This window comes from Ixodes scapularis, unplaced genomic scaffold (assembly GCF_016920785.2).
Source record: "Ixodes scapularis isolate PalLabHiFi unplaced genomic scaffold, ASM1692078v2 PGA_scaffold4__175_contigs__length_147842914, whole genome shotgun sequence".
Classification (NCBI taxonomy): Eukaryota; Metazoa; Arthropoda; class Arachnida; order Ixodida; family Ixodidae; genus Ixodes; species Ixodes scapularis.
This window is the reverse complement of record NW_024609879.1, coordinates 99325667-99343762: the sequence shown is the minus strand read 5'-3', so window position 1 is coordinate 99343762 and position 18096 is coordinate 99325667. Positions and strand designations below refer to the sequence as shown.

The 18096-nt window shown below is 45.1% G+C and overlaps 1 protein-coding gene across 1 annotated transcript in view; it reads right to left on the bottom strand.

The window, feature by feature from the left end:
• Window positions 1-784: 784 nt before the first annotated feature.
• LOC8044055 (serine/threonine-protein phosphatase 4 regulatory subunit 4) overlaps window positions 785-18096 on the bottom strand; it is a 46791-nt gene continuing 29479 nt past the window's right edge. The window contains exons 16-21 of the mRNA XM_029966929.3: window positions 16737-16903; window positions 11438-11521; window positions 9659-9836; window positions 5513-5585; window positions 5336-5446; window positions 785-1078 (exon numbers count right to left, since the gene is read on the bottom strand). Of these exons, the coding sequence (XP_029822789.2) occupies window positions 1039-1078; window positions 5336-5446; window positions 5513-5585; window positions 9659-9836; window positions 11438-11521; window positions 16737-16903 (653 nt within the window). The 3' untranslated portion in view covers window positions 785-1038. The remainder of the gene's footprint in view (window positions 1079-5335; window positions 5447-5512; window positions 5586-9658; window positions 9837-11437; window positions 11522-16736; window positions 16904-18096) is intronic.

The window sequence follows — 18096 nt, the reverse complement described above, 5'->3', positions numbered from 1 at the left end:
TTTTCTCGGCAAAGGAAAGCTTCAATTCGGGTTTCTTGGTTTTCTCCCGATTTGGATAAAACCCGCCTGGGGGTCAACTTTCGAGGTTTATCGGTATTTACCGAACACACAGAACCCTATTTATAACATTGTCTAATACTTTTCGAGCCAAGAACGATGCGCGAAAAAACTAGGAAATGTACGGGAATGCCAAGGGTTCTAAAGTTACCCGATAGGTGGTGCCAGCATGTGCTCTCGTAAGACAAGGTTTTAAGGCACATTGTCCCAAGTGGTCGCAAGTGCGTGAACCAGGTTTAGGTACGAAACTGAGTATAGTGACTGAAATGGCAAGCTCAGTCAACTGACCTACATCATTTGAACCGGCTTACGTTTGGTGTACACAGCCTCGGTCAATTTACGAGCACGGCATGCCGCCTCACATTTTTCCGCATTTGTTTAGGATAGTATGGGTACGGTAAATTGCACGAGCCCAGTATTGTGAAAGTGTCATACTTGCCCAAGGTGTGGATCAAATTTTAATGAAGCCTAGGTAAGGTATGTATATGTTAGCCTAAGTGCTAATTTTATTTAACTTTAGAAAAACTACAAGCCTGATATTACATTTGTGTACGTCCGACATCATGCAGCCCTCGGTGTGCTAGTAATATTGCAAGCATTTCCTGCAATGGTGCAGTTCACTAGGAGCTGTAATTGCCAAGCAACACATTGAAAAATATTTCAATGCATGCAAACAAAAGGCACTTCATTTAAAAATAAGCATCCACAGCTAAAGAATAGGCATTGGTTCATACATTTCCTTCTTTATTGACTTTTAAAATATGTTTAAAATAAACATCACTCTCTTCTGACTGCCCACCCTGCACCCCACCTGAGTCGATAAAATACAAAGGGTACAGAGAAGGCCAACATTCCACAACTGGTTTTAACTTTCTACAAAAATAATACGAGATTCATTCGCAAAGGAAGCACATTTCTCGAGTTGAGCACCAGTCGGCCCCTCGTGCTTGTCTGTAGGTACACAATGAATTCCCGAGACGGTCAGCTAGGCTCCAGGCATTCCGACTGGGGTCGTCTTCGTCTGCAAAGCGTACAAACCTCAGTTGATGAAACCACACGTCTGAATTCGCGACTCCCATTCACTATAGGTGGTGCCACTAATTTACAAAATGGCGGTTATAGTGAGGGTGGGAGATCCGTGCTGGGTGTGCAAGTTGCTGAGCCCTGAGCGACACAAATTATTCCTGCTTATACGAGGAAGCTTAGAGTGTTATGAGCGCAGGTCACCTCTTTATCCTGAAAACAAAAACGGTGCTTAGCGTAACATTTACACCAGGAGACTGTTTTATTTTTTACCAAAACTAACCTCTAGTTTGGATTTAATTTCTCTGTATAAGTGTCAATTTCGGATTCTTTCATAACTCATGATGTGTCTTACGGCATAATTAGTGAGCTAAAGAAGTTTGCAAAAACTTTATTTCGTGACATGTGCGTCCAATCGAGGCACTTCAAAATATTTTGGAGAGCTCAGTATCCCTTCAAAGACAGGAACTTTCATACACCTTACAGGTAACCTAGAATATCGTACAGTCGAGCCCAGTTATATCACACCCGAGTATTTCGAATTATTGTTTATATCAAAGAGTCCAAACATCCCCTTAACATCACATGTGAAAGTAAAAGTATAGGAGCGTTGTTTTTCTGTATCGAACTCCCATGGCCTGTCATGGCGGGGTCACTTGATATAGCGAACAAAGCACAGCAGCCAGTCGCTTCTCTTGCGTGAATTTAGTGAGGTTTGTTTTTCTTGCTTGCGTAACTTTATTATATGGATGAAGTGTTCTTTCTTATGTGGCTCGCTTTTTCCGTTCTTTCTTTCTTTTTTTTTTTTTTTGTGTGTTTTGTTGTTGGCGCTTGTTTGAAAACACCGCCGCTAAACGCCGCGGTGTTTGTGATCTATACCAACTAAGCTCTAGTGCATTTCGCGGCTCTTAGAGGTATCAGAGGCTTCGGTATCAGCAGAGACGTGCGGAAATTTCAATTGGAGTTTAAGTTAACATATTTTAAGTAACATATTTTTGTATATCAAATTATCAATATATCGAATTATTAAGATCCCCTTTGAATTTGATATATCCGGGTTCGACTCTATTGGTTAAAAAAATCAGTGCCGATATTTGTGCGTTCTTGCTGCCTTTTCTTGCTCAGATAATTGTCATGTGAAATATTGAACTGCGGGCCTTTTAATGTTTTAGAGCGCAGCTCTTAGGCGCCCGTCTCTGACTTGAGCGTCGCCGTCGGCGTAACCGCGCGGTGCATTATGGATGAATTTCCCCGCTAAATCTAGCGGAAAAATTTCCCTGCTAAATCTAGCGGAAAAATTTCCCCACTAAATCTGGCAGAAAAATTTCCCCGCTAAATCTAACGGGAAAATTTCCCCGCTAAATCTAGTGGGAAACTTTCTCTGGGGGAGTCACGTGACCTGGGGGCTCAAGTGACCCCCAGGTCACCCCCCCAGGTCACGTGACCCCCCAGGTCACGTGACAGCCCCCCCCCCCCCCCCCCCCCCCCCCTTCGAGTACACATGACCCTCAGTACCTTTCCCTCCTCCTCCTCCTCAAGAGCTGCGCTCTAATTCGGTGTTACAGGGAGTTGTAAACAGCTTTCATTTTTTTTTAATACTTAGATGATTAATTGCTTTAACATTATTCACAGCACAAGAATAACAGAATCAATCCAAATTTTACAAAATATTGCCACAGGTGACGAGTTAAGAATATGTTCACAAAACATATTAATTAGGAAACGCTGTTCCACTACAAAAACCCACAGATGGAATGCGAGTCAGACAGCAGAACTGTTTTTTAAAGGAACACATGACGCATAGGACTTTATATTACATCCAGTGTTTGACTGTTTGTCTATCTTGATAATGATGTCAGTTTTTCATATGCTAAAATGGAAACAAAATGAAACCTTTCTGGAAAGACTTACGGTTAAATAGCATATTTTTGTGATTGCAGCGTTTATTGCCACATTGCCACAATTTATATTAATAATAAGAATACAATTAAGATATTTTAATACATAGTTTTTCAAGCTCTAATATAAAGTTGCTTATGACCCAATTTTAAACACGCAAACAAGTATGGCAATCAAAAATGTGCCAGTTATCATCACTGGTGCCAACTACAGCATTTTTAATTAACAAGTTATAAAATAAAATAGTAAAAAATAATGAAAACATTCTAGCTAATCTGAGAGATCCATGTAAAATTACATTAATTGTGGGTAAAGCATCTGGTGCTATCAAAGTCGCGACTTTTGGCAATCTGCAAAGCTTCCAAACTCGCCGCCAATCCTTCTAGACCAAATGCCCCAAAATAAAAAAAGAACAGGTTTCGTTCTTGTTTTTTTGTTTGAGGCTAGCCTCAAATGCAGTGACTGGACTCGAAAACGGTGTATAGACCAACTCATGTTTACAAACAAACCGGAGCACCCCTAGCGGACGCCACCGGTGCCGCGCATGTGCGATGGAGCGCGGGCAAGAAGCTCGCCGTAGCCCATCAACAAACCATTGGAATGCGATGCCGTCGGCATCGGTGCGGGTCCTCGCGCTCTTTTTCAAGTTGAAATTGTTGATTATACAAGTCTTCCTGGCCATGTCCGACTACTGTAGCGGCCACAGCTAGATTATTGAAGCTCGTTACGCCACATAACTTCGCTTGAATAACGTGGCATCCAGCGATTCATTCCATTGGGACACCGCAGAATGGAAGCTAAAGCCTGATTCGCATGATGAGATTCTGCTCGCTATTTTCAGCCACAACGTCGCTTGGGCTGTGAAAGCATGAACCGTAGCTGAGATGGTCGACGTCGATACTGAAAATCGCAAGCAGAGCAGAATCGGATCAAGTGGATCAGGCATAACAAGTCGGTGATGGCCACTGGTAACGATTATCAACGTATGTTTGTATTTACTCCTTACACCGAGCCTATTTGTTCCAACCAACCTTCAAACTTAAAAGTCTTTTGAGTCCTGTACTTGCTTCTTATCGCAATGACCGGACGTTCGGTCAACAGGTCGTTGTCGTCTGAATGAGCAGACGACAACAAGCAGAAACGTTTGAGAGCAGACGACAGTTCAAACGATCAGGTGGCCGTTCATACTAGAAAATGCACTGAACGTAGTCTGCAGGTCGTCCGTACAACCTTACGGTTCTCCCGCGTTCATGTTGGAACAAAACAAATAAATCTGACAACCATAAGTATCTATGAATTCAACCCAAACTGCTTTCTGCACAAGCAATCATAGTCCGACAGTGTCTGGTTTTCTTTTTTCATGGCCCCTATCCACATTCTCGGACGAACCGAGCAGGCAGGAAACACACAAAAACTGATGTTCAAACCTTTCCTGAGCCTTTTGGCACAGTCCTAGTCGCAGCGTTTTGACAAGAAGGCAGGTTTTTGTCTGGTTTCTTCAAAAACAATGCATGCTTGCACGTCCTGCATGGCGACTTCCGCCCACAGCCCCAGACCGCAAGTGCGCCCGACGCGCCACCACCGCGCCGTGACGTAAAAGAGCTCAGTTCATGTATACGCAATAATAAACTTTCTAGTAAGGTACAATCCCATACTGCCTGCAGCACTACATTGGGACAGTGAAGAATTATTTGCATTAGGAAATGACATTTCGTGAGCCAAGATCACGAGCAGTTCCGCCGTGCTAGCTCAACAGGAGAACCAGGGGACCCTCACTGGAGAGCTTCCCGTTTCCACCGTGGGAAGGCGAGCAACGAGCTGGAGATGCAGATTTTGTGTTTTCCGGAGCATAAATCAGATTTCCCTCCCAAAATTTACGTCTGTGCATCTTGTACAACAGTGCAACTTATACTCCCCTTTTTAAAAATAAGTATGAACTTTAACTGTCAAATTTGCCGGTGAGGTATTTTTCTTGTTTGATTCGTTGGTGGAAATATTGAAACTAGCTCCCACTTGAACATAGTATATCAAAATCGCAATACATGCAAACTTGCTTACCAGTGTAAGTGCAGCTTACTTACTCACATTTTCAAGGAAATGGCTGCATGTCTGCTTTAAGGGGTTAATGACTTATATAGACAGAAAAATAGGGTACACCGTTTCATACTTGGTGTACAAGACTGCTAAAGCTGCTGCTTACGAGAGTGAGGCTTCAACTTGCAGTCGATTTCTACGTGCTCTCGTATAATTGAGATGCTAAGCGAAGCCCCGTGTTTGCACCGGTAGATTTGACAGTGTTATATGCTAAGTATGAAAGGGAGTATGAGGTGCTTCGAGGATGGCTTATTGAACCGACCTTGAAATGCGGGGCGTGGGTATTCTGCTCGGTGGCAATCCGTTTGGCTCGCTGCGAGACAGTGACGATGACGGTGACGATGCGGCTTCCTGCTCGCAAGTCCAGCCAGCCCTGCATTGCATTGCACCGTGCAAGTAGTAGTTGGTATGGGATGCGTTCGATGTACTATTTGCTCACCTGGGCTCCTGAAGCTTGATGGGGCAGCCCAATGAAAGACGGCGAAGCTTCGCATCTGCCGTTGCCAATCCCACTGCAATTGAGGCGACAAATCTGACAAGCTGCCCTAAACAGTGATGGAAGTGCCATTTGACCTTTTGGAGCAGGCCTTGTAGCAAGCAAAATGTTGTTTTGGAGCAGGTAGTGGCCCTTCTGGAGCAGGGTCCGGCATATGTTGGCATATTACTTGAAAATGAAATAATGCCGCATTGCTATATAAAGCCCATCTCTATTATTGGAACACAGCGCCTGTCGCCTTTTTAAGACAGGATATAGAAAATTCAACAAAGTAAACACAAAAAACATTTTTTTAAAATAAAGTTTATCTGCTAGTCAGATAAAAAAAATACAATTAAATATGTCGCACTGAGTTCTGATGGTACAGGATATTTAGTTTTATCAGCCTGCACTTTTTTTAAAGTATATGCAGCAGCATATAACGACCCTCACTGTTGTGGAATGTTTTAGTTCAGATTAGAGTTGTCTTTCGGGCAGAGGCTTCAAATATTGTGGTATCTGATATTCGCTTCAAAAATTCCGATTCATTTTCGACGTGCAGGCGAAGTCACGATCGGATCACGGCGAGTTAACCCGTTGAGTGCGCTTCTTGGCATGCACCGACGCGCTGCAGAGAACCGACACCCGCGGAGCAGACACTGCAGTCGCGCGAGTCGCGCAGTGCTTTGTGTTCCGAAAAGGAGGGTGAGGCTTTACCAGCACTACATCCAGAGTTTGTGCAACTCAACTATACTTCGCTTCAGCTTAAGTGGGAGCGCAGCCGAAACTACAACAGGGGTGGAACTCATGAAATGTACTTGGGAGCAGCCACGGGAGCAGCTGAAACAGCTGTTTTGGAGCAGGTTGGGAGCAGCTAAAACGATGTTCTGGAGCAGGCTAGGAGCAGCTCAGATCAGTTTTGATTGCACTTCAGCTTGTGTTTTAGACAAGCACGGGAGCAATTTCAGTTGTGCTTAGCAGCACAAAAGAACAACACAGATGGTGGTTAGGGACCTATGTAGGTGGGATAACAGTGTAACAGATGCGAAAACTTGAAACTTTGTGAGCCTTAATGAGAACCAAAAAGCAAGTACCATATGTTTCTGCAGATAGTGTCCTTGATATTTTCTGAGTGGCTTTCAGCTGCTCAAAATGCAAACCAGCACTGCTTATGGCACAACTCACACCTGTTCGAGATGGTAATTATATGTGCGAACCACGTGACGTGCGTGAGAAACGGACGTGCAGTTGCGCGGAGGAACAGGGCAACAAATTCCGAGTTTATACTATTGTATAACTCAATATTGAAGCAGCAGACTATGATTAACGAAGTTATCGTGTTCTTAGCGATAAGCAGGAGCAAGGTTTGTCAAGCAAGATCTTTCGCTCGCGTGAGAGCTGCTGGCCGGCAAGGTTTCGGATCGGACTGCGTTTCAGTTCTATCAAATCACGATTTATCTTGCATGAATGCGGTTCCAACTTCTAACGAAGAAGTACTAAAAGGAATCGTTTGCTAATGTGTTTTCAACTGGCTGACGTCCGGAACCCGGGCCGCAGAGCCTTAGGTAATCTGACGCTTAGCGGCTCTACCTCTTCTCGGCCGACTTGCTTAGCCGTTTATGGTTGAAGAACAACAATCCAGTCGCAGGTGGTGTAGCACTTGGAATTGGAACCCCGAGTTTTTTCGCGCGCTTCCGACTCGGGAATTGGGATACAAAGGAAGAATAAACAGAACAAAGGATTGCAAGGCCGACCAAGCTAAACGCGCTCATTGTTGCCAATCGAGTCGATAAAAACCGAAACCAAGACAAAATGAAAACAAAATTGGGCGCACGTTCAGCGAATTGGAGCACAATGGCGCGATGTATTGGCTGTGGCGCAGTTTCCGCAAAATGGCGCAGGATGGCGCAGATAAATGCGTCTGGCGCAAAATGGTGCAAATGGCGCAGCCGTTCCACCCCTGTACAAGCGCGCGCAAGGAGCCCGTAACGGTGCCCACACTGCACGAGCCCACGCGCGAGTCAGGAATGCACAGAGCATTGGGCTTGCGCTAGCTTTGACCTCGCTGGTAGCTAGCGCACGGGAACAGGGCGAGCCAACATTAAAAACATCCACGAGCTCAGCCTTTTTTTTTTTTTTTTTTTAAATAGGCTGCTCAGTGGGATGCTTAGCCTCTGCGGCTTTGGTCTCAGATGTTGCTAACGCTGTTCCTTTCAACGATGATGACGATAATGCGCCCTCGCAGTTTCGGTTTGCGTAAAAGTTGCGGCGCGGAAAATACCGCGGTAACGCCACGCGCTCTGATAAGACTTCAATTTTTATTTTTTTATTGCTACATCTCATCTCGGCGCAGGCATGGCGCAATTCTTCGGTAAAATGACAATTTGGCGCTACATGTAGCAGGATCGCGTCCTTGGCGCAATTTGGCGCAATTGGCGCAGCACTTCCATCACTGCCTAAAACAAGCCCGTCTACCTTTCGTTTTCACCAGCTGTGCTAAGCAAGCTTTCGCAATCTCCATCATATCTGGACAGAGCTTTGTGTACCCTGTCCCATTACTTACTTACGGGACCCCATTTTACTGGTACAAATGCAATGTATGAAACATTGTAAAGTTGTGGTACTACTGTATTTACATGAATGTAAGTCAACCAATTTTTCAAATTTTGAAAATCTGAAGTAGGGGGTTTGACTTATAAACGAACCAAAGCATTCCTCTGCCGATAAAAACAAAACAATCGTGATATCAAGAACACCTTGGCTTGTCAAGAGTTCAGCCAGTTGTACCTGTAGCACTGCGCCATTTTGTGCGTTCATTTTAAGATTTTTAAAAATTTTTTTTTTTTTCATTAGCACGAGCGAGTACCACTGATGGCGATTCGCAAATTAGCCCAAATGTACGGCGGTGAACGGCGCACGGAGCACCCAACTCCCGGAGGTGGTGACACCTGCTGCAAGAGTCACTCCAGAATGGCCATTGGAACTGCCTGACTCCTCGCTGCTTCTTTTCGTATGATTCATAGTCGCACGTTGTTTGATTGAATGTCAAAATCATGCTGGAGTGCCAACTACGTTTCTCTGTGTTGACATGCCTGATCCGGGCAGTTTAGGTTTTCGGTGCTCGTTACGGCCATTCTTCATTCAAAAGCAACCCACAACTGCACTGCTGGACACAAGTTCAACCCGTCGAAGCAAGTGGTGCTCCAGTGGCGTCTGCAACGGCGCAGGATCTTAACTGTAGAGGCTTCTGCGCGCCAAATTCTGGATAGGTTTAAATGCCTTCCGGAGTTGGAGGTTAGGCTTGCAACGCACATCGCAGAAGGGCACGATCGGTCCCTACCTGTAGCGTGCGAAGCGATCGCCGAGGAAAAATGGAAGATGCGGTTCATGCGGTCATTTGCGAAGTGCGAGATTTCGTTGGACGCCGCTGCTGACACGCTTTGGGAATGTAGCAGTGATGAGGACGGGAATGACAGCATCAGTCCAGACGAGTCGTAGTCTCTAGTCGCAGACAGAGCGAGAATGACAGGGAGCAGCTTCAGTTGTCTTGCCTCCAGCGGGAGCTTCCTAGTTTCGATAACGCCTGGGCATCTTGTGTGCCTTGCGTGTGCATGCGCAGCCAAAGCATGCAAGAAGGCATAGAGCGCGCGTTGGAGGTCGGGCTTTTGAAAGGGACGCCCTGCCGTCCTCATACGTTCACCGTAAAATGTGCCCTTTAAGTTTTTATTTTTTCTTTTATGTATTTTTTTTTTTTTTTTGTTGACGCGCAATGTGGGGGGGGGGGTTGACTTACAATTGTGCAAATACAGTATGTCGTGGCAATTGTCTAAGTCTGCATCGAAAGGCATTGTCAAAGGCAAAGTCGTTGCATTAGTTTTGTCACAATGGCTCTTGACCACCGACAAATGCCACCAGAAACAGCGACTTAATTGAGGCCTGCAGTGTTCCAGTTTCCGATGGACTGCTTTGAGAAATATATAAATATAAAAATTCTTAAATGTGATGAGATCACCGAGCGAAAGTTCGCACACAAACACGATAAAATAAGTTGTCACCCACCAATTGCTAAATGTGATGACCCTGTTCCGAGAGACAGAGAGATGGTCTCACCGCGATCGGCGCGCAGCAAGCTCCTGCCTCTCCCTGAAGCAGCTGACAGTCGTGGCTCTACAGTCTTTTCCATGTCGACTCGTGTTGGAGTCTTTTCGGGACTGCTTTTAGCACGCCTCGGGAGTAGGCTCGCAGCCTTTGGAAGGCGAGATTCCCTCCAGGGGTAGGCACCCCGCAGCTGTGACAGAAACACACCACCAGAATTGTACACTAACTAATAAGAAGTGTTTAATTTACTGTAATTAATTTCAGTTTGAGTAATTAAACACTTCCTAATTTACAATGAAGCTTAACAACTGATTAGAGATCGTGTGAATTACTGATTGTGTTAATAATAATTGATGACTGATATAAGCTTCATTGTGCCCTAATAAAACACAGTTTTCAAGGTCTGTTGTGTAGGGGGATTGTTTTACAGTAATATGCACTGGGTGCAAACTATTAAATAAAAAAACTTTTTTTTTGTCGACTTTATGGTACTTTCAATATCAACTTTGCATGAATCGAAGCAAAACTATGCCAACATCCTTTTTACATCGAAACATAAACCATTCCTAAGCAATCAGATTTCACCTTGAAGTCACATATCTTAAAAGTAACAACAATTCCAAGCTTAGTCTTCTTCCCGAGTAACTCTAAATGTAATTTGACATGTACTATTTGTAAGTTAATTAATTACATTTCGGTTCAAGTAGTTACCGTAAAATCCCGTAAGGGTGCCCTCCCTCGAGAAATTGCCCATCCCGTTTTTCTGGCCAAATATCCATAGGCTAAAAATCCCAAACCATTGTTCACCCCTGATTCCCGTCGCTCATAACACGGTGTCTGACTCGAATCACATCAACCACACGCGCGATATGGGTTACCGTGACATAAGAGTTCGTAGCAGGTTCCTGCATGCTTATCACACCATGGAACGCGAATCTGCTGCGTCCGTGATCTGCGACATCGGTTCCCGCGACATGCGAGTTTGTAGCAAGTTCCTGCGTACTTAGTGCACTGTAAAAAGCAAATATGCTGCGTTCATGTTCTGCGGTACCAGTTCCCATGACACGGGAACTCGCGAGTTCCTGCGTGCTTATCGCGAGGTGCAATGCTAATCTGTGCCTCTGCAAGTGATTATCGGTCGTTTTTTATCAACTTTTGCTGTCTCATTCCCAAAGATCACCCACCCAATATTTTTTTACCATTTACCTCTTCAAAATGGGTAGGAGTCCTTACAGGATTTTACGGTAACTGTAAACTAGGGTAGTTTATTAAGAGCAGCTTTTACAGGTCCGTTACACAGCGCAAGAGAGGTTGTTCCAGAAACGAAACCACTTTTTGTCTGGCCCATCAGTCAACCATTTGCAACCAGATTCATCATGGCTGTAAAATAAAGCCTGTTCTTGGAAAATAAATATGAAATAATAGTTCTCCGATTCTTAATTTTTGGGCAAATATTCACCATTCAGTGATAGATAGTTTTAGGAAAAATCAATAACTTTTTATAGGAACATTTTTATTGCAACCTTCTCATTTCACCAAGAGCAAGTTGAAAGGAATTGCACACTTGATCGGTTTGAAAGTTAGGTTTCCTGAAAAATTCCCAAATCTTGCATAACATAACATGCTGATATAATTAAACCTCATCAAACAGAATATAAACTTGTTTGCTGGTAAATTTCACTCAATGTCACTCACAGAGAGGTAATTCCACATAAAATGGGAGTCAAGACGTCCAGGTTCCCACAATCGCACGACAACTTCAGAAGGACATTGCAAGGTTGGATAGCTCACATAGTTCTTGACGGGCGTAGACGGCACACTTTGAAGAGTTTCTGGTCCACTGGCCACTTCCGTCTGGTCAAGGGCGTCAATAGCCTACAGAGAAAACAAGATTGTAACCACAAAGTTAATTAGAATCACTCGATTTTAACCAGGCACTAACATATATCGCAAGACCTGCTGCAGCCCAAACAAAGCTGCTCATCTGGTTCGCTGACTTAAAGGGACACTGACAGGGTATTTATGCTCGCTGAGGTTTTTAGTTTTACGTGACATATGAGAGCTCAACTACCCAGAACAGAATTTGCGGCTCGAAATTTGGTTTCTTTCCACCCGAAAACCGCCGATCAAGAACTGGCCGGTTCGAGTCTCGCTCACTCTCTTTTTCGCGGTCACGGGCCGTTTTCTAAGGTATCGATGCGACCACCAAATTTAATCAAAGTCGTGGGTCACTGAAGGCACACACTCATTATTAAAAATAGAAAAAAATATGAAACCCATTTTTTGTGGCTGTTAAAAAGCTGCAAATACGTTGATTGAAAAGAAAAAGTTGCACAGTGAACCCGAAGCATTCTGTGCGTTCGTCGTTTCGCGTATCGTGGGACTCGCGGGGACGGCGATGGCAGCGGACGACGGGCGTGGGACCACTATTTCAGAACTGTCGCTCGCAGTACCGGCGAATTCTGTCTACCGTTAAAAGAGAAATTTGGGACTGATCAAAAGAATTGGTATTCATCCCGTACGACACGCCCGGCCACCAAGCCGATTTGCACCAAGACGTCGCCGAGCCGTCGATCCCTTCTCGTGGCTGAAGACATCGCTCGCGCAAACGTCAAGCACGACGTGTCTACTTCGAGTTCAATATGCACGCGTACGATTTCTTTACTAGGTGCGAATGTCCCCAAAGCGTGGTGCTTCCCGACTTCGACCCAGGAGTGCTTTTGCTAGAGAAAAATCGACAGCAAACTTTCCAACTTACAGTTTACCGGCTGAATTGTTACTAAGGAAAGAGATCCACCAGAAAAGCGATGCGCCAGTATCTCAGTGGGAAAGACGTCCGGTTCACACGCGGTAGGACCGGGTTCGATCCCCCAGGAAACTTAATTTTGTTTTTCTTCAAACATTTTCCGATGTTTACATATATATATTTTTTTTTACAATCATCACTGAAGAAACAAACAAAAAAATAACAAACTAATGTTGTGGACGATACTTCGCTGATTTAAATGGAAGGGGGTTTCCGTTTTGACACCTGCGAGCTCAATGTAATCACTTTCCACAAAATGCAAGGAGCATATAAATCAGGTAACGTCCGCTTTCCGAGGTGCCCGTATATGTTCTACAGGAATTGCAGCCAGCCGTTGGTCCCGATCCCGTTGATCTTTCGGAAACTCTGTCGCACAATGCCACTTTTTTTCGGATTCAGGAAATGTGAGCCAGCTCTTCATGCAACATCTTGGGTGTATTCTTTTCGGAGCCGATCATGGAAATTCACCACGGGCACTCACTACTCATCTCCAACTCCTCAATGTACAAAACAACTCATCTTGGAGTACAGAACAACGAGCGGAACAAACATAACTGCAAAAAAATCGCACGGCGAGCAGTTCCCGCACGCCCCATCGCACGCCGCATGTCCTGTCGTCTGCTACCGGAGAGGAGAAAAAAAACGCACGGTAGGGTGTAGCCACGTGACTTCCGCCACTCACTCTCTTCTCTCCACTTCTCCGACCTCCGTCGGGTTTCGGTTTCGGTTTCAAGGAGTTGTGTCTTTTGGCTTTATTAAAAAAATACGCTACTCTGTTGCAAAATATTAATTGGGTAGTCCTCCGACACCATAATAAAGCGCCTGGCAAAAAATAAAATTTTTTTTTTTTGGGGGGTGTCAGTGTCCCTTTAACATGGCCGTAACAAATCTGCTGTTAATGGCAGCCAGTCGTCTGGTAAGCCTGTCCTACATTTACTGCGGTTAGAGCAACTGTAAGCAATTGAGAGCCACATTCAGTTACCGCTGAAAGCTTTGTATTAACTTGATACTACTACTTATGGCGAATTCCACTGGTCGTTTTGGATCACTGGCTTAAATCCACTATGAAGCATGCGGTCTGCGCGGAGGCACTGCGCCTCAGACTACCAGCGGAAGACGACAAGCCTCTGGGAGTGGCCGACCATCTTCCCGGCATTCCCCACCGCGTTGGGCGTAATTTCCGGAAAGCGCCTGCATGCTCCGAGCCGGTGTCGGTTGCCTGCCATTCCCGTTATACTCGGCGATGCAGCAAGTCACGTGTCCCCAAAGATCAACTTTAGCTCGACTCCGGGAAAATTGGCAGGTCAAGATCTTGGCGCTCCTAACCGAGGTCCGGAGCCGGTGCTGCTCCAAAACGACGAGCGAAAGACATCCAGGTTGATCCCAGACGACCGGTGGCGGAAGCGTGCTCCAAAAAAGCCAATCACAGAGCGCGGCAAAACGACGAGTGGAATTTGCCATTAGTTCAATATTAGAAGCTATATCACAAAAACACATTAGTTCCTTAGTATTTTCCATTAAGCTCGCATATACAATCAATGTCCCGCCATTCTATCACATTACTATTAGTACTATGATGTACCACAACCTGACTTCACTACATCCATATACTAATACGATTTTGGGATTTGGGTGTGGTTGTCGTCCTTCATTTATATAACAGGTTGTTTTCAATCCCCAGGCTCGCACTGAAATTGGCACCTGCATGTAGTTATTTAAAATTTTTATCAAAGCTGTATTTTAGAGATGCATATTAAAGCGAAAGCTTTAAGGAGGTTGCGTTGCACAAAAGCCGGCGTTGGTGTCCGGAAAACCTTGATCGGTTGACAGGGTCATAACGTCACAGCCACATGACCTTGCGCGGGAATTTCAAAAAACCCACAATGCTCGCGTGAAACGTGACATCATGCGTGGAATGAAAGTGATGATTTCACTTAATAAAATATTTCATTTGCCTTAAAGAAAAAACTTGAAGAATTTTAGGCAGAGGCGGGATTCAAACCTACGACCTTTCAGTTGCGAGCTGTCCAAGCTATTGATTAGCCCATGCAGACATGCTTGTGCAGGTTGGGGAAAGAGCAGAGGTTTATATGTTTAGCTATCGCATTCCAATCTTAAAGGCGAAGCTTAAGAGTCCTCCTGTAATTTTTCTTGTGAAGTATCGAGGCATAGATGTTTTTCTACACAAAATGAAACCAACGTAGATGCCAGGGTCAACGGTAGGTGTCGCCACTGACGATTGAGTTAGCCAGGATCGTGCTCATGGCGCATCTCCCGTTAGGCGCAGTAAGCAGACGATGCAGTCCCCTGCTTTGGATCAGATGCGACCTTTGCTCTCCTGAGGTAAAACCCATCACTAAAGTACAGCTTCGATGAATATTCAGGATTTGGGAAAAACGGCAGGCGTCAATCTTTCAGGCCAATTTTCGAGAGAGCGTGCGGATTGAAAACACCCTTTATACAGAATGCATTTTGAATGCTATTTGGGTACAAAAATATTTTTGTACAAATCAACCAATAAACGGGGTGCACTGAAACTTTTCGCAAGGTGCCTTTAGGTGGTGCGTCTATTGTACCCAAACTTCATGAGTATAGGTCTCAAAAAACCAAATTTAGGTGCAAAAAAAACTCCGTTTGTTCCTATGCAGAAATTGGAAAACAGAAAAAAAGTTTGGTTTACGCTGCTACTCTAGGATGGCATCACATACGCCTGGATCTGCTTTTCCGTGTTCACCTCAAAGAAGTACTTGGAATGGAGAGCAAGCTGATAAGGATAAAAAAAGATTGAGGTACACCTAAGCATTTCTTATGAGTTGTGAATGCGAAAGCAAGCAAGCCGCTCATCCGCTTCCTTTTTCGTCTGCTGTGTACTTTTCGTCGCCGGCCAGAGCTTGTGCGCCCCTGAGCACGGTGACCTTGGACGCTGCGTGTTAACGGCACGCTGATGGACACACAGCGACCCATGGGAGCCTCGTCGACGCGCGCCAGCCAATGGAACCAAAGGAAATGGGTGCCGTTTTTGTGCTTCAAACTGATAACGTCAGCTCACTCCACGAGAAAGGTAATGCTTTCGCATTAATATAAATTATGGGAAGAACAATCGTGTTTTTGTATTCTTCCCATTGTTTCTATTATCTTCAAAGAAGCTTTCATGTTCATGTTGTGTTATATGCAGTAACCAGACGATTTTGCCGTTTTCAATCTCTGCATAGGGAAGGGACAGGTTTTTTCTGGGCTCAATTTTTTTTTTCCCTGAAACCTGGACTCATTGAATTTGTGTAGGATAAATACGCTACCTAAAGACACCTTTAAAAAAGTCCGATTTCACTCGGTTCATTTTTTTCTTAATACAAATTTTTTTACGTTTGAATTGCGCTTGGAAACATCCTGTATGGTGGAGTTTACTACCGCTCTTCAAAAAATATTCAGTGGCCGTAGGTTCCCTCCTAGAGAGGGGAAGGGGTTGGGGGTAAAAGTTTGTTCCCACATTTACGTTTGCTTAGGACCGAGTTGTTTAGATCTCTAACGACAAGAGAACACACTGGCACGCCGGTGCCATCTACAAGGTAACCCTGAAACTGCATTTCACTAGAGCGAAGGCTTTGCGGTATTTGTGAAATCAAACGTATCTATACAATCTATGAGAAATGCTCCTTTAAAACATTTCCAAAAGTTCATCTACCGTAAAGTTCCAAGAAAACGAACGCTCCCGAGAGATCGCCCATCCCGTTTTTCTGGCTAAATGTCTGCAACATACAAATTCCGAAACATTGCCCACCCCTCGATCCCCGTCGGAAGACACAGGATGTACGACGGGAATCGCATCAACCACACAATTTGCTGTACTGGCACGTGTGACAAGCGAATTCATAGCGAGTTCCCGCATTTTTGACCGCGATCTGATTGCGCGATATTGGCCCCAATAACACGCGAGTTGTTCTTGCATGTATGTTGCACCGTGAAATGTGAATCAGTTGCATCCGCAATTTCCGGTATCCGTTCCCGCGACATAAAGTTTGTAGCGGATCCCCAAGTTTTTGTCTGCGATCTGCGAGCGCGATTTCGATTCCACGCGAGTAGGTCGCGCGTGTATATTGCATCCTGAAATTCGATTCTGCTGAGTTTGCAATTTGCGGTGTTTGTTCCCGTGAGATACGAGTTCTCGGTGGGTTTCCGCGGGTCGTTCGCACCGTAAAACGCGAATTTGCTTCGTCCACAAATCGCTGTATCCTTCCCCGTGACACAGGAATTCGTAGCGAATTCCCAACCAGCCTTCAGACTCACGCGCTGCAGCGCGGCGAGCACGTCCCGGTCCGTTTCAGATGTCAGGCGTCGTGTGACGGCAGCCTCGAGGCTTGCGAGGGCAGCCCCGTCCTCGGGTAGCCGCAGCAGCCCCTTGACGCCGGGCAAGCAGCCGCACACCAGCAGGCGCACATTGGCCACGGGGTCCCCTGAAACAACCGCACGTCTGCACGCTCACCACGACGCTCTCATCCATCCCCAACACACTACAGTTGCCGAGAGCTTAACCGGCTTAACCCTTCATACTGGGGGGCACTCCCATGCAGGTTTCCATTTGCTCCCTACCTCTCCCGACTGAGCTGCGGGTTTGATTTTATGGGTAAAGCAACATTTAGTCTCGTAACAACCGCCATTGACGGCACGTGGAAAGTTCTGTTTAGGAACTTCCGTATCGGTTCGCTCCTTCGTTGTTCCGGGAAGGTGAATCTGTCGTTCAACCTTGCGCTTTTTGGAGAATACCGAGATCTAAAAATTAGCAATAAATTAATTAAAAATGGCTAGTTTCGAATAAAAAAAAATGCTGGTTAATTTAAGGTCAGTTCAAAGCAGTGGCCAAGGGTGTGAGGCCGGGGTGCCAATCGTAGCAGTAATGCGTCTCGAAAAGAATACTTGGAGAGAAAAATATGCTAGGTTGGAGGCATGCAGACATTAATTTTGAGCCCACAGATCGATAGGTCTAGGATAAATCAATGTGCTTCATAAAGTGTGCTACACTATTTCTGCGTCGGACCAAAATAGAAGTGATAAGAATGCCCAAGAACAAAAGACGAAACAGGAACGTACGAGTTTCTTAAGCTCTCAGTGACCATACTGTAAAACACCAGGCATGAGGCCACGTCACAATAAGCACCCAACAGCTGCTTTTGAAATATTTTAAAAATAAGCAAACGACATATTAGGTACCCGTTCCATACTTCTCAGCCTACCTAGCTAGCCAAGATGCTCACCCGTGTCGGCCGCTTCTCCCAACGCGTCGGTGCAAAGCAGTGAAGCCTGATGCACGCACATATGTGCTGGTGTAAAGTAGTGAAGCTCGATGCGCACGTGCCAGTGAACCAGCAGTGAAGCTTCCTATCACATGCACCTTCTGCATTTCGGTTCTCGGATCTAATAAGCGCCCATCCCCCAATTTTTCAATATAATTTTCTAATTTTATTTCGGCACCTGCTCGGTGTCTTACGGCATATGCAAAAAAAAAGTGTGCTTGATTTAGAAATTGCTGTACGACATGGGGGCTAGTTTTTCTGACATGAAAAACCTCATTTCATTGTGTCAAGGGGAACAGTTGATACCCATGTCGTTATATGGAGATTGTTTTCGCCCTTGCACTCGGCCCTGTAGG